Below are 27,607 nucleotides of genomic sequence, written 5' to 3' on the forward strand. Positions count from 1 at the left end.
CAATGCTGCATTCCCTGCAACACGCACATGCTTTGAAGTACACACCTCTGACACGCATTCAATATCAAGATGAAATCCTTCCTGTCGGTTTACGCTCTAACTTAGCATCACCCTGATACCAGACATATGTTTGATGTTGTGTAATCAGATTGCTTGCAATGCAGCAACTAATAACATCTAGTGATGGAAAACAGGAATATACCTGAAGGGAATGGATAATAATTCCGTTGTCTTATAATCACATCTTGGTGGTTGTCTCTGTTTTCTTTTCTTCCGTGTACCTGTAGTTATTGCAAAGCGTCGCATTGGCCATCCATCTAACAAAATCCGACAGTACATTCAAAACACTGACTTGGATGGCTTGCATGCAGACCATGCGGAGCTATTATTGAAGTTTGTACCAACCAAAGACGAGGTGAGAGTGTACGATGAATTGCAAACACATGTATGAAAGGGGTGATGAAGGTGGGGGGGGGGGGTGATGAAGGTTGGGGGGGGGGGGGCAAGATTTGTATCAAACTATTCTGTACAAACCAAGGTGCCTGGCAAGGTGTCTGGTCGACCGTTTCCAGAAGTATCACAGCATTGTGTCTGAGCAATATTGGTTTTACCGTGTTTCCAACTTTCCGAGTCAGTCGTGTAGAGGCCCTGAGAACTGCTCAATTTGAAACAAAAGTTGTGCTCTGCCATCAATTTCTTATGGCTGACTGTCACATTCCTAGTAGTGTTCAAATAGCCAACAAATAACTTTCAAGCCCTAGACTTCCTCTTGTGCTCTCTGTCTCTTGTTTGTCTTAACAGCTTCAGAAGCTCAATGCAAATGCAGAGAAGGTGCAGAACTTTGGTGAGGCTGAGGAGTTCCTGCATGTGGTAAGTAGCCGGCAACACACAATCCCCATTACTTTTGCCTTGTTTAATATCTCCCTGCCTTCATTCTTAATAATTATCATGCATGGCATATGCACATGTTGTCTGATTACTGCGGCAGATGTCCAAGGTGGAGCGTTACGAATCCCGGCTGCATGTCATGACGTTTGCTGGTTACTTCGATGAGCTAGTGGCCACGGTAGCGCCTGTAAGTCACCCACTGCATGCTTTCCTGATCTTGGTCCGAGGTCATGTGACACTATGTATAGTTTCTCTTGTAAGATGCTTAATTTAGCTTACCGGCACTCAGTAGAATAATGGGAGAGCTCAATTTTTCATTCAGTTACGGGTCTATAACAACTTGAGTGTTACTCACAGAATTAGTGTACTTCAAATAACACTCTCGCGGAATTCAACATGTGTCTGTGTGCTTCTTGAAGTGACATTCCCTCCTACCAACTGTGCTCTGTGCATTTCAGCAAATCAACGCAGTGCTAAAGGCGTCCCTTTCCATCATGAATAGTCGAAAACTGAGGAAGTTGTTTGAGGTAAGTCTATGAAAGTCTGGGGGAATATTTCTGACATACCACATTACCACATTTGTAGTGACATTTGTAGTGACATCGGTGATAATCGTAAAAAAGATTGGTTTCTCGTTGTGAGATACCACACTTGCCTCAGCATTTTAACAGATGTAGAACATTGAATGCAAGTTGTTTTACGGTTAGTCGTCGGGGAAGAGAGAACCTGCATGCAAGCCAGGCACAAGAAATTATTAATACAGAAAATTAATGGTGATTGCACTCCACATCACAGCATGTATGGCTCTCAGAAGATAGTATTGCGAACTCATACTCTATTTCCCGACATTTTGTATTCTGTGTGCCCTCAAAGATCATTCTTGCTTTTGGCAATTACATGAATAGTGGACGCCGTGGGCCAGTGTATGGATTCAAGCTGGAGTCTCTGGCAAGGGTGAGCATGAAATGCAGGCCGTGTGATACGGAGCTGGGGAATTGCCTCTGTCTTTCTTGTATTGCTACAACAGCCAAACTTCCTGTTAGATTTTCCTGTTGGGTACTAATAAGGTGCCCCATAACAAAGTTTAGAAATATCCCGGATTTCCTTCTGACAGTGGAGAGCTGAAATATTGCTACTTCCTTTTCTACCGTTCGACACGAAAGTTTATGCCTTGGCGTCTTAGATCTCGGCAAATTATGACTTCATCATAATGTACCAAATTGAGCGAAAAAAAACTTGAACAGCTGTGACTTAACTTCGTAACGTCATCAACCTGATCAACCTGGGGCTATCACCTTTGAAATCGGGGCATGCTTTGGTCATGAGTTCTCATTTGGCTGAACATTCCATCTAACTTGATCTCTGGTTTGTTGTATTCACATGTTCACTAGCTGCTGGACACGCGTTCGACAGATCGCAAGCAGAACCTGCTGCATTTCTTGGTCTCAACAGTGGAGAAGAACTTTCCTGACATCACTGACTTCTATGAGGAATTGAATCTAGCTGGAGCTACCGGAGGTGAGACAGTGGCCACACATCCAGACACACAGTGAGACACGTACACATGACTCTGAACCTTTGAAAAGCCCATTGCTAGAGGTAATGATAAGTACTTGTATTAGATGAGCCAATGGTTCCTGTCCCGAAACGAGTCATTCTGATGATGGAAGTGGCAGTCGCAGGTCCAGATTGGAAGGCAAACTAGAGCATTGTTGTTACTGTACTTAAAAAAAGTTATGTAGCTGCTCACATCCTGATGCATGTACTGCCACTTACTGGTTGTGCATAAGCAGTTGTTGTCGGATGCCCAACTTGACGCATACATTATACTGCTGTAGATGAGAGTGCACTCAGTAGCTTATTGTGTGGTAATGCTCCCTGTCAACCAATACTACTATACCCGGTTTCTGCTGTATTTGTGTACACAGTGTCCATGCAGACACTTGCACAGGATGTACAGGGTCTGCGCAAAGGAATCGACATCACACTCTATGAGCGAGAGAAGCAGTCCAACAACTTTATCATCTTCATATCCTCTCCACACATGTGTTGATGAACTGGGATTTTTACAGCCACCGTGTATTGCATGTACACACACACACACACACACACACACACACACACACACACACACACACACACCCACACACACACACACACACACACACACACACACACATACTAGGGAGGTTTAGTCCCACGTAATCCGTGGGTACTTTACGTGTGTGTACCACGTGATACTCAGTGACCCACGTACAGACGTTTTCTGATTCACGACATACCGTGTATGGAGGCTCACCCACGTTCCGCCAGAACGTGGGTGAAAATCAGAATGGAGCGCATTTTGCGAGCTGTGAGGGTGCTCAGCTGAAGAAATTTCCGAAGCACGAAATCAAAATATTCGATGAGCTTATAGGCCCGGGTAGCTTCGTCTTTGACCAGGTTTGGGCCTTTCGCTTCAGGCGTTTGTTTGTTCCGTGTGACTAAACACAACATCGCAACGTGGATGCCCTTCATCCACTTTACGTGGATCACCCACGTATGCGTTTCCGTTACGTGGGAACTAAACCTCCCTAATGATACATACACGAAAAGGGCACAGAATGGATGTGCTGGGTAACTGATTGACGGTGAGTATCCGCTCTGCATTCCTCCGCTACAACATTTTCAGTACAGCACATATGTCATTCATATGATGTAGATGGCAATTAACATTACTTTGGTACCGGAATCATGTGTAACGTGTGTGATGATGGAGATGTTGGGGTAGGTTCATGTCAACTTGTACTGTACTAATGCCTACACGTCTACTGCATCTTGTGACTGGGTTCAAGGTGTATATGTGCATCTCACAAGCATAGTGACCATCCAGAGTGGTTTGTCCTTGACTACATTTTTGAATACTCCTTCTATAACCGCGCATTTCGCAAGGTGACAGCTATCTCCGACAACTACAAGAAGATGGATGAAGCCTTCAAGGATGTGTGCATGCTGTTCGGGGAGAGCCCAAAGAACACCGACCCATCAGAGTTCTTCGGGCTCTTTGTCAACTTTGTTCGCATGTGGAAGGTAGGTAGAATACCCATAGCAGAAGTACTTCATCTTCAGATCCTAACTAAAGTAATTAGGCGTAGATGAAATAACAGAAAAACATAGTTTTGTACACATGCATGATGTGTGTGTGCACGTATGCTTAGGTGCATTTCTTGGTGCATAGTGTTTTGTATGATGCATCACTACAAGCTAATAACATCATGCACATGTTGATCCGATGTCTAATGCCACTAACATCTATTCATAAATTACTAACTTACACTGCAGGGGGACCCGTAAGACCAATGCCGTGGTCTTCTTACCAGGCACCTAGAACTATGTGTGCATGTATTGTGATCGCTTGGTCACATACTGTGCGCGGAATTGATACACCTCATTGTATGTTGGAAACTTTAGTACAGTACTGTCGGGCGCCGACAACTGTAGTGCCGAAGAACAAACGGGCTAGAAAGTCACGAAGCACAGGCATATACTGATATATATACGCAGTGCCTCGACTGCGCATAGACAGCAACACATGAAAACAAGACCGAGCTAGGCTTTGAGGCGGACCGGCCCCAGTTCTTCGGCACCCGACAGTGCTGTTCTTACTCACTGTGAAATGTGTTGTGTAGGTATGACCTAGCAATGCTGCAGACGTGTTGTATTTACTTTGATGCAGTCGGAATGCCTACTGTAATGTTAGTAATGTGTACTCCCCATTCCTGACCGTGAATTGGTAATTTGTCTCTTTCGTAGGATGAACTGAGTGGAGCATGCCAGTGTAGCGTTGTCACCTCTTGCGATATGTTCCGCCGCCGCATGTCGCGCAAGAGAAAGTCTCGTCGTCGTCGATAACAACACTTTGAGCACAATGAGAAGTGTGTTTGGCTACTGCAGCACCTGATCAGGGATGTATGCATGCATGTATGCCACGGTATCAGGGGTCGTGCTGACAGGGCTGTGGCTGAGCGAAGTATGAAGTTGCGTTGCCCATATCAACTCTATTCGCTAGTCAGCGTGCGTGTGTTTTGCAAGTACATTATGATGCCCATGTGAGGGGGAGGGAAAAAGAGAGAGAGAGTGAGTGAGAGATAGAGAGAGAGAAACAGAGAGAGAGAGAGAGAGAGAGAGAGAGAGAGAGAGAGAGAGAGAGAGAGAGAGAGAGAGAGAGAGAGAGAGAGATAGCCAGTGAGTCCTGAATTTGCCTGATAAAAGACCTTATTTTGATGAATTTCTTACCACAAATTATTCCAAAATACCTTTCTGAGGAATGCGTATTAAATAGGCTTCTAATCGTAAGCTAACTTTTAATTCCAATGATTTCTATGCTCTACACTGATACCACTTCATAACGAGGATGTCATTCGGATTGCATGTAACAATAACAATGATAGCTTGAGACAACAGAGCATGGCTAGGCTTGCATTGTTAAATTGTTGTAATACGTATTGACACCATTTGGACATAACATTATGCGGCAGATTCTGCCCTTTAAAATGTGCTAATAGTTAATATGTGGTCTAAATTGTGCTGTGAAATAGATATGTTTATACTAGCAAGAGATTGGATGCCACTGTATGGAAACTACAGTGCATTGGATGCACATGATTGTATTGGCGGTAATCTTCATGCACAGAGACTCCATCTTTATCATAATGCTCTTTTATGCTGAAAACCTAATTTGTTGATATGACTATAAACATGACATTATTTGTTGACTACATAAATACTTCTATTCAGAGGCCATTGCGATGTGGTTGGACGTAACTAAAGTCACATTCATAATATGAGTGGATGGGGAAGAGACGTGTGTGCGTGTGTTTTTTCATGGGTATTAAAGTATTTCTCTCCCTCCTAATACTTCAACGTGTCTGGGTATGCAGGCGTAGTTCGAAATCGGTGTGTTTCTCGTATGAGGGAACGCTAGCGTTCCAGTGCACACAGAAATGAAACCCATCGCTGATGAGATTCATGTGTTAGAAAATGCACCCCTTCCAAAAGCCTTGCTATTGATCCCAATCGTTCTACCCAAAGATGGATACAGCGTATAACTACCCTCTACAAGATAATCTTATCGTGTGCTGCATTGCGCAGAATGCCTGAATCAGGCTGAGCAGTAAACAATCCAGTGACCTTGCTGCCGCCGAAAGCCCCAAAGGTAGTATAGTGCCCGTGAATGGGTACTAGTATGGGGAGAGATACTTGTACTGAACGTTAGTACAGTCACCTACATGTATGTACTTATTTACCTGGGTTCTAGGATGACTCTAGTGTGTACCGCTTATAGTAAGGGTGTAACCATGGTAACCTTCGAAGTTCAGTATGGCCACACATCACAAGTACTGTCGACTCCACGTGCTGTAAACGCAGACAATTTAGGTGGTGTTTTATTTTCAGTAACTTCGGTGCCGTTTTTTCATGGGTATTAAAGTATTTCTCTCCCTCCTAATACTTCAACGTGTCTGGGTATGCAGGCGTAGTTCGAAATCGGTGTGTTTCTCGTATGAGGGAACGCTAGCGTTCCAGTGCACACAGAAATGAAACCCATCGCTGATGAGATTCATGTGTTAGAAAATGCACCCCTTCCAAAAGCCTTGCTATTGATCCCAATCGTTCTACCCAAAGATGGATACAGCGTATAACTACCCTCTACAAGATAATCTTATCGTGTGCTGCATTGCGCAGAATGCCTGAATCAGGCTGAGCAGTAAACAATCCAGTGACCTTGCTGCCGCCGAAAGCCCCAAAGGTAGTATAGTGCCCGTGAATGGGTACTAGTATGGGGAGAGATACTTGTACTGAACGTTAGTACAGTCACCTACATGTATGTACTTATTTACCTGGGTTCTAGGATGACTCTAGTGTGTACCGCTTATAGTAAGGGTGTAACCATGGTAACCTTCGAAGTTCAGTATGGCCACACATCACAAGTACTGTCGACTCCACGTGCTGTAAACGCAGACATTTTAGGTGGTGTTTTATTTTCAGTAACTTCGGTGCCGACAATTTTTACCTAAAATAAAACGCACCGAATATGTTGGTACTAGCACTAGTACACTTACCTGGAAAACAGGTTTACCGAAAATTTCCCTCCACCGAACCGCTCATTTTGGAGAATACCGTTACCGTAGAATCCCGCGGATAAGCCCATGGGCTTATCTGTTTCACAAGGACATTTCGGTGGGCTTATACGAGAACATGGGCTTATACGCGGGCATGGGCTTATACGGCGACACAAAGTTGTGCTATTGAAAAGTATCAAGGAAGTGAGAAAAACATTGCTGAAAACCACTGTGCAAACAAAAACAACCGATGATTGTGCTGAAATGTACGAAAAAAACTATAATGTGCATGACTACGTACATGTACATGGTATGGCCAAGAGTCCATAATTTATGGACTCTTGGTATAACCTAGGCCCATGGGCTTGTACGATGAAGCCTTGTGATGTTCGAACAAACCCTGGGCTTATGTGCGGGCATGGGCTCATCCGCGGGATTCTACGGTAATATTACTTCGGAAAGTACACCACCAAAAATGTCTGCTCTTACAGTATAGCAAACTCTCTTATAGCGAATTTGATGATAATATAGCGAGCCATTGTCCATGTCCCTGTTTGAACTCATACAAAATTGACCCTTTGTAGCGAATAGGTTTTGTTTAGAACCATATCTTGCATAGGGCCGCATGTAAACCAAGTAGGCTTTCCCCAAACCGGTCGCCAAAAAATTCGCTGAAAACCACATCTATCGAATAATTGCTAAGCTTTCGCTGATTTTGAAGGATTCCTTTGAAAATCGCCGAAAATCTACCAAATGTTGTTGCAAAGTGCATTTACGAACGAATGATGTTGGTGCAAGCATGACCGCTCGAGCTTTCTACTTCAGTACTTGTACCGGTAGTACTAGGGCGTTGAGATCGTGTGACTCGTGTCCTTTGACCTCCTCTCAAACAAACATTAGCCATTAGGAAGATCGTTACTAGTAAAAAAACAAATCGGCTGGCCGAAAAATTCGTTGAAAACGAGACTTACCAAAAAATCGCTAAGCTTTTCGCCGATTTTGGAGGGTTCCTTTGAGAATCGCCGAAATCTACCAAATCTTCCAATCTCTCACCAATTTTGAAGCCAACATGCCAACAATTATTTTTGCCGATTTTCCAATTTGTTCCAATTTTGCAGCCGATTTTTGAACAATCAGCAGATTTTGCAGCCGAATCTGATGTATTTTTGAGCCGAGCGAAAAGCGGAATAGGCGAAAACGGGCTTATTTAGGGAAAGCCTAAAACCAAGTGTAGTCATACCAAGTGCAGTCATACAGGCAAGGGCCGCATGTCTTTCATGACGTGTTGCTTGTAAGGTGCGAGCGCACTTCTGTTATAAAGAACTTCGGCCACAAAAAAACCTACTTTTCCTGCACAATGGGGTTCGCTATATCAGGAGTCGATGGCACCAATGAAATACATTGCTGGAGGGGAGAGCAAGAACATGATGATAGTCATGTGACTGAACGTACAGTGTTTCAATATGGATGTCCGGTAGTTTTCAATGCAGTTCTGCTAACATGGAATATACATGTATGCGGCACTAAGTTACCCGCTCCGTCAGTGCATGCTGTTCCACTGACCCTGAGACGAGCATAGCATACCGTATTATCTCCATTACAAGCGCAGTCTCTCGTAGAAGCCCAGTCTCTATTATAAGGGCACTCCAAGAGGGCTTCAAAGATATACAAGCGCAGTCTCCAGTATTAGCGCAGGGCTTATAATGGAGAACTGTCTGGATCATGTCCATGCATGTTTGACGTCCACAGTATCACATACACACATGTTATGACGCAGGTCTGTGATCCCCGAGATAAAAATGTACAGACTCAGTGTGCCAGGAAGTGCAAAACTGCATTCACGGTACTTGGTGGGAAATGTTGTGCTACTGGTACTAAGTATAAGAAAAAGTATTTGTACCAGACGGTTGAAAAATTAGAAGCCCAGTCTCTAGTAGAAGCCCCATTCTCCAATATAAGCCCAGGGTCAAGACTGGTTGAAAAAATATAAGCCCAGGGTCAGGAGTGGTTGAAAAAATATAAGCCCAGGGCTTATAATGGAGATAATACGGTGCCGGTAGCTATAGAGTATTGTAATGCTGTTCCACTGATCCTGAGACGAGCATAGCATACCGGTAGCTACAGACTATAAAGTGCCATGATCCCAGTGCAAACACAAGTTGTATGTCCATCTATGGTTCAGATCTTAGATTTGTGATCAGATTGCAGTGATCATGTGAAGCAATGCACTTGACATATTCAATGCACGCTCTTGTCTGCCTTTTGCCATTTCAGCTTGGCGTGGATGAGAACACTGCTCGGGAAAAGAAGGCAGTCGAGGAGGAACGGAAGCTTCAGCTGCAGCAAGAGCAACTGCAGAAGAAGTATGAAAAGCAGCGACAACTGGAGCAGGAACAAGAGCAGAAGGCACAAGCAGAGTCTGTCCTGGCGTCCCAGCCACTACTTGAGCCAGGGCCGCCGGATTTGCCATCGCCGAAGCTAAGCAAAGCTGAGCAGAAGAAGGCAGAAAAGCAGGCGAAGAAGGACAAAAAGAAGGAAGAGAAGAAGCAGAAAGAACTGGAGAAGAAGATGAAAAAGATGGGCAAGTCGGGTCTGAGTGGTCAGCTGCTGCTTACAGAGTCTGGCCAGCTCCAGGTGCAAGACCAACCGAATGATGTCATGCTGAATGGAAAGCCACCAGCTCTACATGAGCCACCAGTGGAAGACAGTCCAGCGACTGTTGCCGAGTCCGATGGCAGCACTGCTGAGGAGAGGATCAGTGTCAAGTCACGACAGCCACAGCAACCCACAGTCATCAGCCAAGCAGTGGTTGGAATAGAGACACTGGCAGAAGTGGATCAGCAAGGAGCTCACCTGAGCACAGCCAATGCTACGTATCAGAACCAGGATGCACTCCAGCCCAGAGCGGGACCGTCGCTAAATATTGATGAAGGTGGTGAGCTGTACATGGCTCCACCCGATAGCTGCACAAGTTTTGAAGATGCAGACATCTACATGATGCCCGCTGAGACTAGTCAACAGCACTCTGCCCAGGGCAGCATTGCTAGTATGGACTGCGATGACTTTGTGATGCCCAAGGTCGAGCCGCCACCGCCCCTGGATGATGCAATGTCTCAAACATCGACACGTGTTGGCTATGATGCTCCGCTATCGCCTGGTTCATTACAATCTGGTCAGATAGTGGACGAGTACTACGAAACGGCGCATGATTTGACGTCACACACGCCTGGTGAAAGTCAGTACCAGAATGAAGTGCAACAAGCTCAAGCTGACGGTTTGATATATGAGATGGGCGAGGACTCTGAGGAGGAAGACGTCGTGATCAAGCCAATACCGAACATGGCGGCAATAGCAGCGGCTCCCGGTGCCCGTGTTCAAGCGCATCCAAAAAAACCACTGATCACACAAGGCTCTGACAGCACTCTCTACGAAGACATGCCACAGAGCTTGCCCGCACAAAACCACGCCACCACCCTTGCAGTACAGGAAGACGCTGGAGATATGTACGACTTCATACCTGGTGACAGCGCTAGCGGTACGACCAGCGGCGCCAGCTCTACTCTATCTTCTGCAATGTCCACGATGCAGAAAAACCAGCCAAGTATAGCACCACCACTCGCACCGCCAGCCTTGGTTGATCAATCGCACTACGACTTCATACCGGTTAACGCGCCACCCCTGCCAGGATCAGCGTCACCACGGCTACCACCCAGACCAAGCACTGCTACACCATACCTGCCTCCCCGTGATCCTGCACCGGCTGAGCGGCCAATGGAGGATGATGGAGAACTTTACGAGGCGTGCGGCGGTATGACAGCTGTTGATTATGACCGCATGAAGAGAGGCACATTGGATCCAAGAGCAGCCCAGACTGATCAGCCATCTGCCAGAAGCAGTGGTAACCCGTACGATCGAATGAACTCTGACGGAGTGCTGCAGCCAGCTCAAGACCCGCCACAAGAAGAGTACATGGATATGAGCGCAATTGGTCAAGGGCAGAGTGACATATACGAAGGTTTTGATGGCTAGTACATCTAAACCTACTAGTATCTGAAAGTTAGGCTTGGTTGCTGCATGAAGTTATGTGACAACATTCTACCTTTGCGCAGCTGACAAGAATTCAGCACACCACCTACGATATTATGTGAGTGCATGGAATAAGAAATCTATTGTGAGGACTATTGTGATTGTCCTTTCAAAACAATGCTGAGTTTGAGCATTTTCTTGGCCCGAATGCCACCCCCCCCCCCCCTCAGTTATTAAAATGTTTGGGGGCTTTTCTCCTTCGGATTTTTCGGATTAATTCAATTTAAAAATCGTTAAGCTCACACATTTCCCTGATTGAAGACCTCACAAATCGTGTGCATGTTCATACGTGTGGAGCGCTATCTCATCTACCGGTATGCCTTGTCTACAGTTTCTGGATGCCAGGGACACGGAAATTCTTGGGTAACTTATCACTCTGGATGTACAACGTAGCAGAACGTAAACACGCATGCCCTACGTATACACACACACACACACACACACACACACACACACGCACACTACTTGAACAGGAAAAGAACAGATAAATTACGTTACGAAAATCGGTGAAAATAACGCAAGGAAACAGGAGGGACAGAGAGAGAGGAAAGCTAAAATACAGAGGCATCAAAAGCCATATGAGTCTAATGTTTGTTTCATGGATGCCGCCAGCAGCAGTAGAAAGCAATAGCCCGGAATAGCACTCACTGTACAGTGTACTCAAGTCATTATGGGAATTTCATGAACTATCTCTATTTCGTGAAAGTTGTGAGAAATTTTGAATATCACAGCTTGAATTAATGAACAGACTAGCAACCAATTATGGGTTTTACCTGACCTGTCACACTAAGGTCTGGGCTGACTCTATTCACAATACACCCACAGTGACAACTGTTATCGTACGTTGAACATGCAGAAACTGCATAGGTTGTTATGCAAGGGCACGGCGGTCAGAGGAACATGTCCTGAAAGTAGTCGTCAAACTCTTCCTCCTGTGTTTTCTCCATTTCAACGTGAACCGGCTTTTTCCAGACTTGACTCGGGTCATTACTAGCCTGTGCAGCACGTGCTACATCACTGGACTGATCAGCAGCAGAACTCACAGTACCAGCATTGGCACCGGATGCAGATAGAGACGCAAACAATGCATCCGTTCTATCCGCTGCATCATTCGCGCCGTCGCCGGAAGCTGATGTGTCTTGATCGGAATGCGACGAATACTGGTCAGAATCCTCGCCAGAACCCTCTCGTCTCCTCTTCTTCTTCTCTTGTCGTTCTTTTTCCTGCTTTCGCTTCAAAGACTTTTCGAACTCTTTCTCCTTCATGGCTCGTTTATGTTCATGGTGGTAGTTCAGTTTTGCAGCACATGCTTTGCATAGCCTGAGTTTGACTAGGGCATTCTTCTTCATACCATGCTCCATGTAGCCAAAGTTCACTTCCCAACTGGTGAGCATGTCAGTGTTTGGACAACGTCTGTCTCCGCATGCAAACTGCCCCTTGCCATCCAGCACCTCCCGTTCCACGCGCCACCTCATGGCCACTTTGTTTTCCTTGTAGCGAGACAAATCAGCTATGCAGTACTCCTTGAACAGTTTATCGTAGTACTTCTTTGCAAGTCGCTTCTCCCAGTTGTTCTGGGCAGCGTCGTCATCTTCGTCGTTCCACAAGAATTGATGATTCTCAGCCAACACGTCGTAATCATTTCTGTCTCTGGATGCGTCTCGTGTGAAATGCTCCTTTCCCTCATAATGTAGGCAGTAGTAGTTGACAAATTGCTTGTGCCTGGAATAGGCATCCATTGCCATGAAGCCATTGTACCGGCCTATTCTCCTGGCAGCAGCGTCTACCTCGTCGCGGAACACTTTCTTATTGGGAAGGCTAGCTTTCTTGGATTCTTTCTTTGCCAATGGGTCCGAACGCCAAGTCTTCTTCGGCTCAGGCTCCTCCAGATCCGAGTCATAGCCATCGTTGCTAAAGTCTATTTTACTCGCCATTGTCCTGAGGATGCTCTCATTTCTGAGAGACTGCTTACGAGCCAGCAACCATTCATTCAGGCCGAGGCTTTCATTGCTTCAAAGGTAAGCAATAATAATTATTATTGTATAAATTTTTGAAATTTCCAAGCATTTCATTTTCAATTTTTTTGAGAGACTATCATTTTCCTTCGTAAAAATGCGTTTGTCCAAAAGAAGGGCGTGTTCGATTGATGGCATCCGGATGCAGATCAACCGGATCCACTGGATTCCCAACCTTTCGATTGTTGAATCTGGATTCGGATCTGACAGAATTGGATCCGACCAACCCACCTCGGGTGCAGGCCGCAGATCCAACGGATCCTGGTTATGGTTTGCCACTCAACCTTTTTGGCACAGAAAAAAGCCTAAAAAACTCCATATTTCGGGCAGGACCGAACCCACGGGAAGGCTGTCATCACACTACGGTACAACGTGTTGCATCTACGTCCACGTAAGCCTTGTAGGGGATTCACACGACAGGCAAATCCACGTGCACTGGAAAGTTGCTATGGTATTTTACCTGTGAGCGAGAAAAGTGGCTGAAAGTGGCTGAAAAGTGCAAGCGAGCTGGGGGCCCACTTTCATGATAATCGTGGCGTGCACGAGTACATTAGAGAGGTTAAGTTACACGTTTTTTGCCCTTTTTCAAAACGCGGTGCAAATCTCACGTTACGTGTAATTTTTAGAGGTTAAGTAACACGTGCGACGTGACGTGAAATTTTGCCTGGCAGGATTCGGGTTTAGTTCGCACAAAATTAATATCAAATCTTCCAACAAACTTGATAAATCTCGATAAAATTCCGGAAACTCACACAAATTCGGTCGGGATAACCAAGCGAAACTTCCAAAAACCCACGTCATGAACTTACGTGCGGGACAGTCAACTCACGTAAAACACGTCAAATTTTACGTGAGTTTTTTCACTTTTTTACGTAAAAGTTCACGGACGTAAGACTTTTACGTGAAACTTAACCTCTCTATTTACACCAAAAAGCGCGAAACAAGACTTGATTTTTTACGCGGCTCTTTAGAACATTAGCTGCAACCTGCGCCTTGATCCTTGAAGGGTGGTGGCGTTCCTACGGATGCGGAAAGCCCGGCTTCCAGCCGAGTCTCACGTGAACCATGAATTTTTTTAATTTATATTTTTTAGAACATGATACTTATTGCATGCGTGTGTTTGAAAATTTGAAATACCCATGGCTACTGGTCGGTGAAGCATTCAAAAATGCGAACGTGCCTGTCGTCGAGTGCAGCTGTGTGAATCCACACTCCCTGTAAAACGTGCAAGTGCCTGTCGTGTGAATTGCCTTTAACAGTAAGGAGTTTTTGGTTGGTTGTCATGATGATCCATGTGCAGGGTGAAAACGGGGAGCAGAGGAAATGGGGAACGTAGACGTGTCAGGGAGAGGGGGGGGGGGGGGGAGAGGAATACAACTACATGTACGTGTAAAACAGGCAAACGTGCCGTGCACATCTCTCCCAGTCTTTTTCCAAGCGACCTTGTGTGCGCGTTTGAATTATTTTCAATTTTCTCCAAAAACGTGACCATGTGTACGGGGCAAGAACTATCCTGTGTGAAGACTTGACCACCCGTACCCGTTGTGGATTTTCCCCGTAGACGTACATGTAGATGTAAACGGGAGTCAATGAACGAAATGAACGGAGTGTGTTGATGGCCCAGGCAAGGTGAGCTTCACATTTAGTATGTCATGTGCATGTACGTGTATGTGTACATAATTTATACTAGATTCACTGTTCAACCGACGCTCACTGCAACGATAATCTTTATCATAGCGGCTAACTTTGGCACAATGAGGACCAACTCTGGCAGTTTCCCTTGGTAGCCAGCATGCATACAACAGTAAAGCAATCATGTACACTTCCCAGAGTCAAGCCCGGCCCTCGAAGCATGTTGTGCATTCTGCCGTTATCCAAGGAGAGTGTTGTGGAGGGAAGCCAAGGTACAAGTCTGCATTGTGCCGCATTGAGTGCTGTATTGCACCAGGTTTAGCTATAGAACAAAGCTAGGGCATTGCCTCTTATCCTCCAGTGTCGGCTTCTGTGAGCAAAACTCGTCTTGGCTCTATGACATCATTGTGTAGAGCGTGTTATCTCGACTTTGGGAACAACAGTAGCTAGAGAGTACTAGGGTTCACCGGGTGTTTGCGGCCGTCGTGAGTTCCCTTCGGGAACAGACATGATTATTTCCTTATTTTTACTAGCGTCTAAGTTTGTTTTGCCCTGGGAATTTGATTTTCTTGCCTTGCCTCTGTCACTCACAAAGGGACACACAACCAAAGCGAGGGCCTGGCCCTAGGCCCTGAGGGCCCATACTGAGGAATTTCAAAATGATTTTGTTTTCACTTTGTGTACATTTGGTTGCTGTGACTGTTGGTGTTGTTGTTTTACATTTGGTTGCTGTGACTGTTGGTGTTGTTGTTTTATGTACTACTCAGGCTACTGTCACCTTAGCTCTCAGCATGCTCAGTTGGAATGCCAAGTTGATGTCATGTTGTCCTCTGGTCTGGACCCCCTGGCGATCTTATTGCTATGGCTTTACGTGGTTCTGAAAAGCAGTCAATCATCGGCTGGACATGAGGTGCTGAAGTCACAGTTCCGTTGGCAGAGCTGCAGCACTTTCACAGTAGGTGGAGTTGCTGAGTGTGACCCATACATAGGGACCCCATGCCGTGTACACTTTCCACAGGGGCTGTGTGAAGGTGGCAATACTGGAGCAAGCATCCACAGTGACACGGCATAGGTAGTAAAAATATTATACTGATAACTGGTGCTATTAAAATTTGCATTGGAAAGACAGTTTGATTCATAGAGTTGTAAAACTTACTTGACTAGGACTGTGCGGAGCAACTGATCTCATCCGACCCATCAAGCTGCTGCCTGCCAGCATGTCTTATACAAATGTAGAGGTTATGAGATTGTGTCATCATTTGAGGTGCTTTGCAAAACTACGGTGGCGCCGCAAGCCCTGTCTTGCCACTCAATACACACAAGTACAAGGCATAATGCGTCGATTGTGTCATTCGGCGTAGCCTCTATTCGAAGATAATGCAGATGGGAGAGCACAGCAATGCTGGCACATCATGCTGTCGTTGTGGCTGATAACACTTGGATTGTGGACTGTCAGAAACGTGCCACCAACACCGCCTATCAGAAAAAGAAAGATGGGAGGCCCTGAGCCTGCTCCACTGATCCGACCGTTGATATGCACGCTTTGGACTGGCTGAACTGTGCATGTGTGCACATGCTGTATGATCACAACGTGCTGTGCATGAGTTCCTTGTGTCAGAATTCGTCAACGCTATGTCCAGACTGATTAGGCTCAGCATGTGGTCCGTTGCCAGTAGTCACAGTATCGTGTAGGTGATATGGACTAATATGGATCAGTCTTCCCTTTTTTTTATTCCTAAGACGAACTCAGTATCATGCATATCCAATACAGTATATAGAGCATCCCCTGAACTTCTGAAGACATGATGTCACAGCTTATTACAAAAAAACAACTCTTGCCTGGAGTAGTCTGGACTGTGCTGCATGTACTTGCAGTACATTAAATTAAATTAATGCAAAACCTACACCAGCAGGATCTAGGACCAGGTGAAAGGAAATAGAAGATGGAATACAATGTTTAAAGTCTTGTTGGTTCATATTTCTGAGTGCACGTGTCTGCCTTTGTTGTTCCCCCTGATAAACGAGGAAGGGAGATTATACTTCACTGAAAAGTAGAAGCAAGCCATGATGGGCATTTTGGAGTTATTGGATTTTTTCTTTTACTTTTACTTTTAACCTAGAGATACAGTAGCCGTAGTACAGTATGCTTGAATACGTGGGAAAGTGAAACAGTGGTGTGCATGTGCATGTTTTGGCTACTAAAGTATGTTCAATACTTTCTGACATGGTTTAATACACAACAATGACTGGATCCATTCATGACCAATGTCTATGATAGGCCTTTCAACTCATGTCTAGTTAAGATAGGCCTTTCAACTCATGTCTAGGATTGCCCGGCTGAACACATCCTGTAATAAGGCTGTATACTCACAGTATAGACTGTTATGTCTACAGTAAATGAACATTACGTTTGTAGTCAAGTAAGTAATTCGTTTTAGTGTTTTCTTTTGCAGTGGGTCTTGTCACTATATTTTGCTTTGTTTGTTTCTCTCATGTTCTACATGTGGGAGCTGACTGTCGACGGTCCGGCCTCGCAACCGTCTCCCATTCACCCTTCTTCACGTTTCACATCAGTCATCATAGTACTAGTAGATCTACGTCTACGAGCAGTGGGAGCAGTTTCACACCTTGGGCTAGGTTTCAACACTACAGCGACATGTCCCAGCCTAGCTACGAAAGAAGTACAATACCAGAGTCTAGACGACAAGCAGTGCATCTGTTGTGGAGTGATGATCTGTGACCGAATGGCAATGGCGGGACTGGTGACCCAGGAGCTGCGTTTCCTCACTATCTAACACTACAAGTAGTAATAGTAACACCATGACCATGACATGACTCGGTTACACTGACTAACACTTGTATTGGTACTGACTACTGTAACTAACTAAGGCGTGACTGATTCGCTTTCCTGATGAGTGATGGCTAGTGTTCCTGTGTGCCCCCGAATACTAGTAATAGCCCTGAGCACTAGTGTTCCTGTGCGCTCCTGTGCGTGGCCCGAAACAACAAGCGCATGACGAACATCGGTTCCCAGGCTCACCGCTGATCCTCACTGACCTCAGTTATCTGCTGTACTGGCCATGATCGCCTGTACTACACAGACTCAGTCCAATATTACCATGATTACGCAGGCAATGCAATGATAATGCATACCACCACCACTACTCCTGGGGCAGTGTATCTGCACTACTTTTCAACTCTGGCAATCGAACCGCAATGGGGCTAGGTATTTTCCAGGGATCGCACAGACTCACCGACTCAGTACAGTTTCTCACCGCGTCAGCGTCACGCATGTCGGGCAGGGAACGCTGCGACACGCGAAGAGGAACGCAAGTGCAAGAGCACTCACTGTGACTAGTGTATATGTGCGCAGCATTATTGTTTGCGATAACGGTCTGTTCCATTGTTTGATTGTGAAGTGCTCCCCTCTTCTGGGCCCTTGGATTTCATCAGCAGCAGGTGGGACATCACAACACTGAACAGCAACGGGAGTTGCAACTGCCACAACTGGTTGAGTTGCCGCTGGACTGTAGACTGTAGTCCAGTCGCGAATAGAGCCTCACCTTCTGGGAGCGCACCGCATAACGTCCTCGAATTCTTGAAGGTTTCCCTGTGCGGGGACCGGCCTTCACCGATTGGGAAGGTTTTATTGAGCAACAGCCCACCAGCAACATTCAAGCATTGGACCAGGCGACGCCTCTGCCGGAGCATTGGACGTTTAGAAGAGTATTTTTATTTTCATTTGTGGCTGTCGACTACAGTCAAAGTACCCTACACGGAGTGGGGTCGCTAGTGGCAGATGTGGGAGGTCGACGCCAGGGGACTACAGCTAGTACAGGATCTTAGACTGGCAGGGTCTCAAGAGGGGTCTTGTCCTGTTTGACGTTTGACTGGATTTCTCTGACTTGGACCACCATCACCGCCGAATGCTAGCACGCAACACCCTGCATGGTCTGTGTTGCTGCCTCCTGCAGGTTACAAGTACAAGCACAAGCACACGAGCTCATCAACGTTACGTTCAACTGAGTGCACGCATTTGTCATGACTTGAAGATCAAGACAAGAGAGGGAGAGACACGACGCGCACACTGCGGCACAGTGCAGTCCGCCGTGGAACGGCATGGCAGTCTTTGGCATAGACGGATCGCGGAGTCCTCGACTCGTCTGTCGTGTGCACCTCTGACAGGCCTGTGGCTGTGGTCGCTAATATCAGCGCCGTCGTGCATTGTCGTGCAGTGTCGTGCAGTGTCGACCGACTCGTTCATCTTCTGTTGTGCTTGCGGCTTCAGCGTAGTTGTCAGCTGGTCTCAGTCCTGATTTCAACGTTGTGCGCCCTTTTCGGATTCCGACAGAGGATTGCAATGACCTACTGCTCGGTTGGGCAAGCAGGGACCAAGCTCGTGAAGTCAGCAGGGAGGAGATCCGAATAAGAAGAGGAAATAGTTTTGAAATTGTTCGGCGACAATCGCCGGTTTCTTTGGAATGGCGTCGTCGAGCGCTTCCTCTCGGAGTTGTTCGCGCTGCTGTGGTTCATTCATCTTGGCCATCATTGCAGCAATAGCGCTCGTTCCGGTTGGACACTGCAGTTCTGGTGAGTGGTCCTTACACATACTTGTAATGTGTTCCCGTGCCTGATCCCAGTGTTACAGTGTTACAGGGTGAAATTGCGGATGTCCTTGCACAGTTTGTTTTTTAGTGTAGCTTTCGTTATCAACAGTTGACAGCGGTGGAAGCGTTACCGCCGGTAGCTTTGAGTTTCGTTCAAAATGGAACCATGCTAGAACTCCATGTCCTGCAACAATGCAAGGCGAGTCGGGTGGGTAGAGGAATATTGTATTTTTGTAGCCTGGTACTTGGTAGGGATGTACTGTACTCTGTAGTGATGGTTCAAGGTTCGATGGGACTGTCTTCAACTAATAATATTATTTACTTACTCATGTCCAAGTTAGTTACTTGAAGTAGACTGCAAAAGTGAAGCTTGAAGGATGTGTTTTCGACGGAACTCAATGGGTTCATTGTGCTTGTGTGTCAGCTTGGCGATGTCTCTGACTTTCAGTGCAGTGTACTCTCGCCTATTAGCGCTAACTAATCGATTGTGTGTTGTGTAACATGGTGTACGACTTGCGGCGCTGGTTTGCGACAGGCCATCATCGGCCACGTCGAGACCAAAATTAATCGTTTCACTGTTTGCTTCCTTGACTAGCTCGCCAGCAGTAACTGAGCTAGGCAGATCGTCGTAGTCAATTTCATTGTCAGGGAATATTATTACTCTGATTTCGCCATGCCGCTGTCCAAGAGAGGAAGCAGTCATTCAATCTCTTTTCACCCCGCTGAAGCCCCGCTTTCCCTGGGTAGTCCGAGTGCTTCGGAATGAAATGGTAGTTCATGTGGACATTCACTCCTCCGTAGGTGCCTGTGGGGGAGAGGCATTGCCGGTGTTTGTCGTAAAAGCTAACGGTGATCCAAACCTTCCGTACTTTCCACATATGTACGGAAAGCACTCTTCCGGACCCACATTACGGAAGTAACATAGTTGAGCAATATATGGTACGAAATCGAAATGAATCGATCAGCTGAGTAGAAGAAAAGTGTAGATCTAGCAACGAAAAGACAAGTGCTTGCCAAAAAAGCACTGTATACGGTAGCACATTTCTTGGCATTGTTGGCATCGCAAAACACTGCGAATACGGAAAGTCAGAAGACCCAGCTAGCTCTGCGTAAAGGAAAGTAAAAACTGGAGTGGATGTGACTTCTATCACTGGCACTGCACTGAGTCTGTGCTCAATGCCTCCAATAGTAATACTGTGCAGTAGTACACATAGTTGAAGTATTTGTTTTCAATCAACTGTGACACATTTTCTAATGGAGTTACTGAAAGTGCAGGATACGGTGCATCTCAATTTCACTACCTAGCTGTAGACAGTGTAGTGTTACTGGTACTTGCTGCCTCTACACACTCCATGCAGTACATGCACTGTGCTCTTCTTTGCCTGGGCCCCAATATAAACTGGGCTGCCACAACAATACCATGAATACTGAAGCATCCAATTGAGAGACAGAAGAGGAAATCTTACATCTATGCAACGGCATGATGGACCAACAAACAGCAGGAGAGTGGTGTATAGCAGTAATGTGCACCTACTGTTGACCAGGACATAGTGCTAAGAAACTGACATGATGAAAGTGGTCAATCTCTTGTCTGTTCTTCTAACCAAGAGGGGGCTACTTAATCAGCCCCTATTGATGATATGCTAGTGTTTTGCTTTTTCGTTGAGGCGGGCTGGAAAGCCAACCCTGAGAACATTTCTTGATACAGTGCACCAGCATGTACATACTTCTCAAGTAGCAAAATGCACCTGTTGTAAGGCCATCACATGCACACATGGCCTAATCATTACCATTAACATTATTGAACTTTTAACAACTGCAAGGAGTACATTGTCTTCCAAAGCTATGCTCATGAGTTGTTCCATTGCTGTGCTGATTGCTTCCGAAAGCAAGTGTTAGTTAGTGCACTCTAGTGTGTTGTTCTTTGTTCAAGCGTCCTCGAATACCTGAAAATCTTTTGCCAGGGGAAGAACTTGGTGCCGGTGTCCAGTTTGGCTACACTGCGCTGATTGCTGCAGTATTGTGTCTAGAGCAGTGTGCTCTCACCTTGCAGGCTATCGTAAATAAAGTTACATGTGAACAGCTGGGCGCATCTTTTCTCTCAAGTTCGCGGAGTTCGAATTGCTAACCGGAGCAATGTATCATCAACGTATTTGGTGTGTTTGTTATCTTACACGACTAAGTACTGCGGATAGTTACATCCACTGGGCACTGTTAATCGTATCTGCATACTTCCCTGAACCCTTTGGACTAACAGCCTCACGTGTTACCTGGCCCAGGCAAGTAGTTAGGCCGGGCGTGTTGGAGAAGGAAGAATTTCCGGCAGTGTTAGAAATTGACAGGGATGAATCATGGAGGAATTGCTCAGTCTGCTTGATCTGATGGGATATCCTTAGTTGACTGGGTTGCTATTTCCTGAAAGGAGATACTTGCTTTGAGAGTGTTATTCTGGGCAGTCTGTCCCACTTCTATTCACTGACGCCAGTCTGGATTGTGTCCACTGGGCAAGGGTTCAAGCAGGTCTGTCTAAACTACTAAAGTTCAGCACCCATTTGTTACGTTGCTACAGAGACAATCGATGTGTAGCTGTGCCATGGTCAGCATGTATTAGCCTGGGGGAAACTTCTGTTCCCGTTGAGTGCTGAATGGCTCACCTGGCAGTGAGGGCTACCATTTTCCTTTTGTACTGGCGGCAAATTCCATGCTGTTCACAATCTTAGACTGTAGCCAATTGTTAGTGAACCGCTAGTTTTGTAGGAGTACAAGGTATAGTACTGTACATCATGGTATTGTGCTGGAGGTTTACATATATGTATAGCCATGTGTAACATTGACATCAAGTTCTGTGGCGTTCTTGATCCTGGAGAGATACTCCAGATCCACCACCACCACCACCACCACCACCACCACCACCACCACCACCACCACCACCACCACCACCACCACCACCACCACCACCACCACCACCACCACCACCACCACCACCACCACCACCACCACCACCACCACCACCACCACCACCACCACCACCACCACCACCACCACCACCACCACCACCACCACCACCACCACCACCACCACCACCACCATCAACCACCACCACCACCACCATCAACCACCACCAAACCACCACCATCATCCGTGACCACGCCCATCATCCGTGACCACCACCATCATCACCACCACCACCACCACCACCACCACCACCACCACCACCACCACCACCACCACCACCACCACCACCACCACCACCACCACCACCACCACCACCACTTATTATGCGGTAGCTATCTGTTCTTTGCCGCCTGGTGCTGTGGTATAATATTTGTAAAGAATATACGAAATATGGATGGTAGATGGGAGAGAGTGCTCTTGTCATCAAGGTGTCCATGACTACGTATACTGGGGCAAGATTAAAATAGAACGATTTCTGTAAGGGAATGCACCCTATAGACTAGGGTGTGTAGCCTGTTGGACAGCATACTTGAGAGGTGCTCTAAACCATTGATGTTAGTATTTGCCCGGAGTGTTACCCAGGAAAGCAACACTTGAAAAAACAATATAGGCCATCAGGGATGTTGCCTTACTTCTATAATTGCTAATAGTCACAGTTAACTGGGCTGAGGATAAGTCCTGGGCTTGGCTTTGTTTCTCTATAGCCTGTTTCGCTCTTTAGTACATGTACTGAGTCTATACTTTGGGTTGGTCATCTGGCTGTAAAAACATCTACTTACACCAATTGAAGTCATTCCTTTTGTACAAATGGGCTTGGTAACGAAATTGATCACGAAAGGGCTCTGGATATGATTAGTTTTAAAAGCGGAAGGAGGGATGTGTGTAATTGGGAAACTCAGTTTCTTGGGCTCCACAAGCTTGTGTTACTTTAAATATGTTGGGAAAGGATCTCAGTATAGCTTTGCACAATTGTGTAAAATTATCCTCGCCATGGTTGGAGCAACTTTTGGCCATGGCGATATTCAGTTTGGAGCTTTCAATATGTTCATTTTCACTTCTTGTTTCTCCCAGATGACTCGCCCTATTTTACATCTAGCCTAGAATCAATTGTTGTTGCAAGACCGCATCTTGATGGATCCGTCCTCACGGAGCTGAATTGTGAGGTGGAGCCAGCAGACTCTGTTCTGGATGTCCGGTGGTACAAGGACGGCGTGTTTGTATCGGATGCAAACTCCTCTCTGCTCGAGGTTACTGAGACTGGAGTGTACCAGTGTCATGTGGACACTAACAGCAGCACTGCAGTACTGGTCAGCAAGAATGCCACCGTCACGTACTGTGAGTACCTCTGAGTAGACGCAGCGTTCTGTTGGCAATGCAGCTGCATGTGACAACAACACCTTTAAGACTAGTGCTACATGGACATGTACTTCTTCACATGTTCGTCCTTACTAACAGTAACACCATGCCTTCCTATCTGCCCGTGACGAATCAAAGCTGAGAAAGAGTGGTTTGTTGGCATGGCCTCTACTGATAATGTACAGGTCACTAACTGTGAAGAAGTGGTAGACGGGAATGTGTTTTCCCCGATTGTGCTTTCTGGAACATTGGGTCAGACTAATCACCATACCTGTGCCGATAAGTACTAGGTGCAACATGTTTGGGTATGCAGCACTGCTGGCGGTGTAAGCTCTATTCCTGCGAAGATGCAAACTCTTCTCATGAACCTCTTGCCTTATCCCCAGACTTGTGAACTTTGTACCGGCATAGTTAGCATGTGAAAGATAAAATAGGGTCAAAATTTCACAATTGCTGTTGATATCCTCACAGCCATTAGACTAAGGATTCATAATGATGAATCGTACAAAAATGTCTCCTTTTGCTCTGTCGTCACTCATCTGTTCCTTCAGATGATGTTGCCCGGTTTGCGGCAAGCCTTGTATCAGCTAGGGTACCAGTGCCTTTCATTCTCGGCAGCACACTGGCCAGATTGAATTGCTCAGTAACGCCTGAGGATGCAGTCCTCAATCGCCTGTGGTTCAAGGACAACGTGCTTCTTGCTACTGGCACCCCGGTGCTAAACGTAGAACAAGCTGGTGTGTACCGTTGCCATGTATTGACCACCGACGGTACTCTCAACAGTGACAATGCCACTATATCTTACATACCAATTGGTAAGTTGCACACTGTATCAAACTCATTGACGGTTATTTTGCACTGTATCAAACTCCTTGGGTTGTTTGCACTGTATCAAACTCAAAATGTGAAGAAGAGGTTGGTGCGACTTCGGCGATAGTAGGGGAAGAGTGTGTTGCTCCCTACATGGGAGCTCGCGATTTTCCTGCCGACTTGAATTCTCACTTGACTGACTAACGACTGCCATCCAGAGCACACGATGTTCAAGAGGTGTTTGTCGCGCTGGAAACGGAGCGTCTCTGTAAGTTTGTATCCCTGGTGATGTTTGTGCCTGGAGAGTATATAAGTGGTGCTCTTCAGGCACAATCTTCCTCAGCCTACTCAAGCTCAACTGATGAGGGGTGAATTCTCCGAAACACTGTGTATTGAGCAGGGAGTGGTGCTTTCTTGCAGGTTTGCCGAAGGGACGGTTCGATGGACTTCTCGTGTGCTCTTGATGGCAGTCGTGAGTCAGTCAAGTGAGAATTCAAGTCGGCGTGAAGATGGCGAGCTCCCATGTAGGGAGAACACACTCTTCCCCTGTGTCAAACTCACTGGGTTATTTGCACTGTATCAACTTCACCAAGCACAGCATACCAATGTATACACGGAGACAACACTGTGCATAGTTTGTAATCATGTGACATGAAAATAAGAACGGTCTAGGCTAGAAGGCTACACCCCAAGTTCTTCGATGACCGACAGTACTGTAGCATGAAATCCTGACTTGCTCTCTCTCTCTCTCTCTCTCTCTCTCTCTCTCTCTCTCTCTCTCTCTCTCTCTCTTTCTCTCTCGCTCTTGCTTTCACCCTGTAGATTCCAGCATAAGGTTTGATGTCAGTCCACAGTCTCTGGTGCTGGAAAAGCCATTTGTTGCACAGTCGGCCAGCCAGCCAACACTGACAACCCTTTCGTGTGTAGTCGAGCCTATGGATCAAGTATTGGGGACAGTGTGGTACGTGGACAATGTGCTAGATCCACTCAAGAAGGATTCCGACACGTTCCGTGTGATGAAGAATGGTACCTACAGCTGCCGTGTGTTGACCAAGGGTGGTGTGCTGGTCAGTGATGATGCTGTCATATCCTACTTAGATACGAGTAAGTCAAGCTTTGTGTTGGTGCATGGGACTACTTATAACTGCTAAAGACATACCCTATACATGTATAGATTATTCACGGTGTGCACTCTACCATAGCTTCTGATTGGTCATGCTATTACCTCGGTTAGCCTAGTAGTAGATTTTAGTAAACTTCAACGCAGGGGCAGAGTGGCTCGTGACGTTGTATTTGTTCCCATCCTACTTTTGTACCATATACGTATTGTTTCAACATCTTGAATATGTATTGTGTTGCTGGAAAATCCTTCAGCATGTGTGCACTTGTGTGTGTGTGTGTGTGTGTTTGTGTGTTTGTGTGTTTGTGTGTGTGTGTGTGTGTGTGTGTGTGTGTGTGTGTGTGTGTGTGTGTGTGTGTGTGTGTGTGTGCACATGTGATTGGACCATGTCCTGTGCACAGATGTAGTACCCTATTTCACATCCAGTCCACGATCAGCTGTTGTGAAGAAGCCCCACAGAGTTGGGCCCATCATTAGTCAATTAAGCTGCCAAGTAGAGCCGCAGCATATGGTTATCAGAGTTCGCTGGTACAAAGATGACAAGCTACTGGCTGCTGTGGATACAAATTCATCATTGAATGTTGTGGAAAATGGGACGTACCATTGCCGAGTTGAAACTAAGCATGGTACTATCCGCAGCTTCCCAGCTGTGATTTCTTATGCTGATCCAGGTGAGAATACGTTTTCTGTTATGTGCATGACATCTCTATAAATAGATATCCCTTCCCGAAGCTATTTACTGAGTCAAGAAACTTTATCTTGCAAGGTAGGCAGTAGGCCAACACAGTTCCCTGGTATCTCTTGATTAATTCCTTGCCTTGTGTTACGCGAATCTTACCACAATGATGTGTTACACATATCATCCCATGATGACGTGTTGCACAAGTCTTGGCATGACAATGGCTTGCCTTCTGCCTACCTATGTTTACTGTTTGTGCACTCTAGTTGTCACCATATCCATCCTGAACACCCGGGGCACTGCTTTTCTACGCTGCGTGGATGGCCAAGGGCGGACAGTTGCGGACACGGATGACTACAAGGTTGTCTGGAAAAGAAAAGCTGTGATGGAGCATGGCATGCGTGTGGTCAATGATCGCAAGCACCGTGTGTTCCCGCAGACAGGCCTGCTGCAGGTGAGTTGGCTGCATGCTCCTTGACACGCCATGGCCTGCAATGGCAAGCAGACCCATGCACTGGGGCATGACCTTATTTGTCGCGTCGCTGTTGGCACTGATTTGGCATCTACTGGATATATCTGCAGGAGTCTATTAGTAGTTTCTGCGGTCGTTGTCAACCCGGTGGGAAGATGATCTATTTCTGTGATCTACCCAGGGGGGTTGCTGCTGCTATTACTGTAGCAGCAGTGACAGATGATCTGTTAGTGTACTGGTTTTGCTATGGCTGACAGGGTGAGCACCTCATGATCCAGGCTGGTTCTCAGGCTCTTGATTTTCCCTTGAGGGGCAGCCCCCTGTTCACACGTACCAACTTACCGCCTGGTGACCCTCAACCCGAGAGGTGTTGCATTCTCAGACCATATTTGGCTTTTTGGAATTATTTCCTAGTCTAGGAGGGTCTTGCCTGTAATGTGTGAATTGTCCATCCTTGGTATGGGTCAGGTCTATTCTTAGACTCAAAATACACCAGACTGTCACCATGGGAGGACGGGTGGAATCAGTTTTTGATTGGTCAAGCCAGACGATAATCTTCCATACTTTGTTTATGATAATATCATGGCGGCGGTTACACTTGACCTCAACTATAAACACACTATGAGGGGGGGGGGGGGGGGGGGGTTCAGCGATGACCTGACCAACCGGACCGGTTCCGTCGGACCTGCGTGGTCTAGCATGTTGTAGGATTGGGTCCATTGTTCTAACTACCGTACTTTCAGGAGTACAAGCCACACTAGAGTATAAGCCACACTGGAGTATAAGCCACACTGGAGTATAAGCCACACTGGAGTATAAGCCACACTGGAGTATAAGCCACACTGGAGTATAAGCCACACTAGAGTATAAGCCGCACTAGAGTATAAGC

The 27,607-nt window shown here is 46.3% G+C and overlaps 3 protein-coding genes across 4 annotated transcripts in view; 2 read left to right on the forward strand and 1 right to left on the reverse strand.

Annotated features, from left to right (window-relative positions):
- Nucleotides 1–11,379, forward strand: part of LOC135814554 (formin-like protein) — a 34,997-nt gene extending 23,618 nt beyond the window's left edge. For both annotated transcript variants that reach the window (XM_065327688.1, XM_065327687.1), the window contains 9 exons: nt 288–415; nt 802–870; nt 989–1,075; nt 1,347–1,415; nt 1,762–1,842; nt 2,280–2,406; nt 2,817–2,916; nt 3,792–3,957; nt 9,261–11,379. In XM_065327688.1, coding sequence (XP_065183760.1) covers nt 288–415; nt 802–870; nt 989–1,075; nt 1,347–1,415; nt 1,762–1,842; nt 2,280–2,406; nt 2,817–2,916; nt 3,792–3,957; nt 9,261–11,015 — 2,582 coding nt within the window. In that variant the 3' untranslated portion in view covers nt 11,016–11,379. The remainder of the gene's footprint in view (nt 1–287; nt 416–801; nt 871–988; nt 1,076–1,346; nt 1,416–1,761; nt 1,843–2,279; nt 2,407–2,816; nt 2,917–3,791; nt 3,958–9,260) is intronic.
- A 158-nt stretch (nt 11,380–11,537) lies between these two features.
- Nucleotides 11,538–13,085, reverse strand: LOC135814555 (protein FRA10AC1 homolog). Its single transcript, XM_065327689.1, has one exon. The coding sequence runs from the start codon at nt 13,004–13,006 to the stop codon at nt 11,963–11,965; it is 1,044 nt and encodes a 347-aa protein (XP_065183761.1). The 5' UTR covers nt 13,007–13,085; the 3' UTR covers nt 11,538–11,962.
- A 5,133-nt stretch (nt 13,086–18,218) lies between these two features.
- LOC135814556 (uncharacterized) overlaps nt 18,219–27,607 on the forward strand; it is a 26,286-nt gene continuing 16,897 nt past the window's right edge. The window contains exons 1-6 of the mRNA XM_065327690.1: nt 18,219–19,309; nt 23,353–23,616; nt 24,189–24,452; nt 25,270–25,551; nt 25,969–26,238; nt 26,513–26,700. Coding sequence (XP_065183762.1) covers nt 19,201–19,309; nt 23,353–23,616; nt 24,189–24,452; nt 25,270–25,551; nt 25,969–26,238; nt 26,513–26,700 — 1,377 coding nt within the window. The 5' untranslated portion in view covers nt 18,219–19,200. The remainder of the gene's footprint in view (nt 19,310–23,352; nt 23,617–24,188; nt 24,453–25,269; nt 25,552–25,968; nt 26,239–26,512; nt 26,701–27,607) is intronic.

The sequence above is a fragment of the Sycon ciliatum genome, chromosome 4 (assembly GCF_964019385.1).
Source record: "Sycon ciliatum chromosome 4, ocSycCili1.1, whole genome shotgun sequence".
In the NCBI taxonomy this organism is placed as follows: Eukaryota; Metazoa; Porifera; class Calcarea; order Leucosolenida; family Sycettidae; genus Sycon; species Sycon ciliatum.

Bases quoted from the DNA above. Each gene is read 5' to 3' on its own strand.
- LOC135814555 (XM_065327689.1), bottom strand. From the start codon at position 13,006: ATGGCGAGTAAAATAGACTTTAGCAACGATGGCTATGACTCGGATCTG.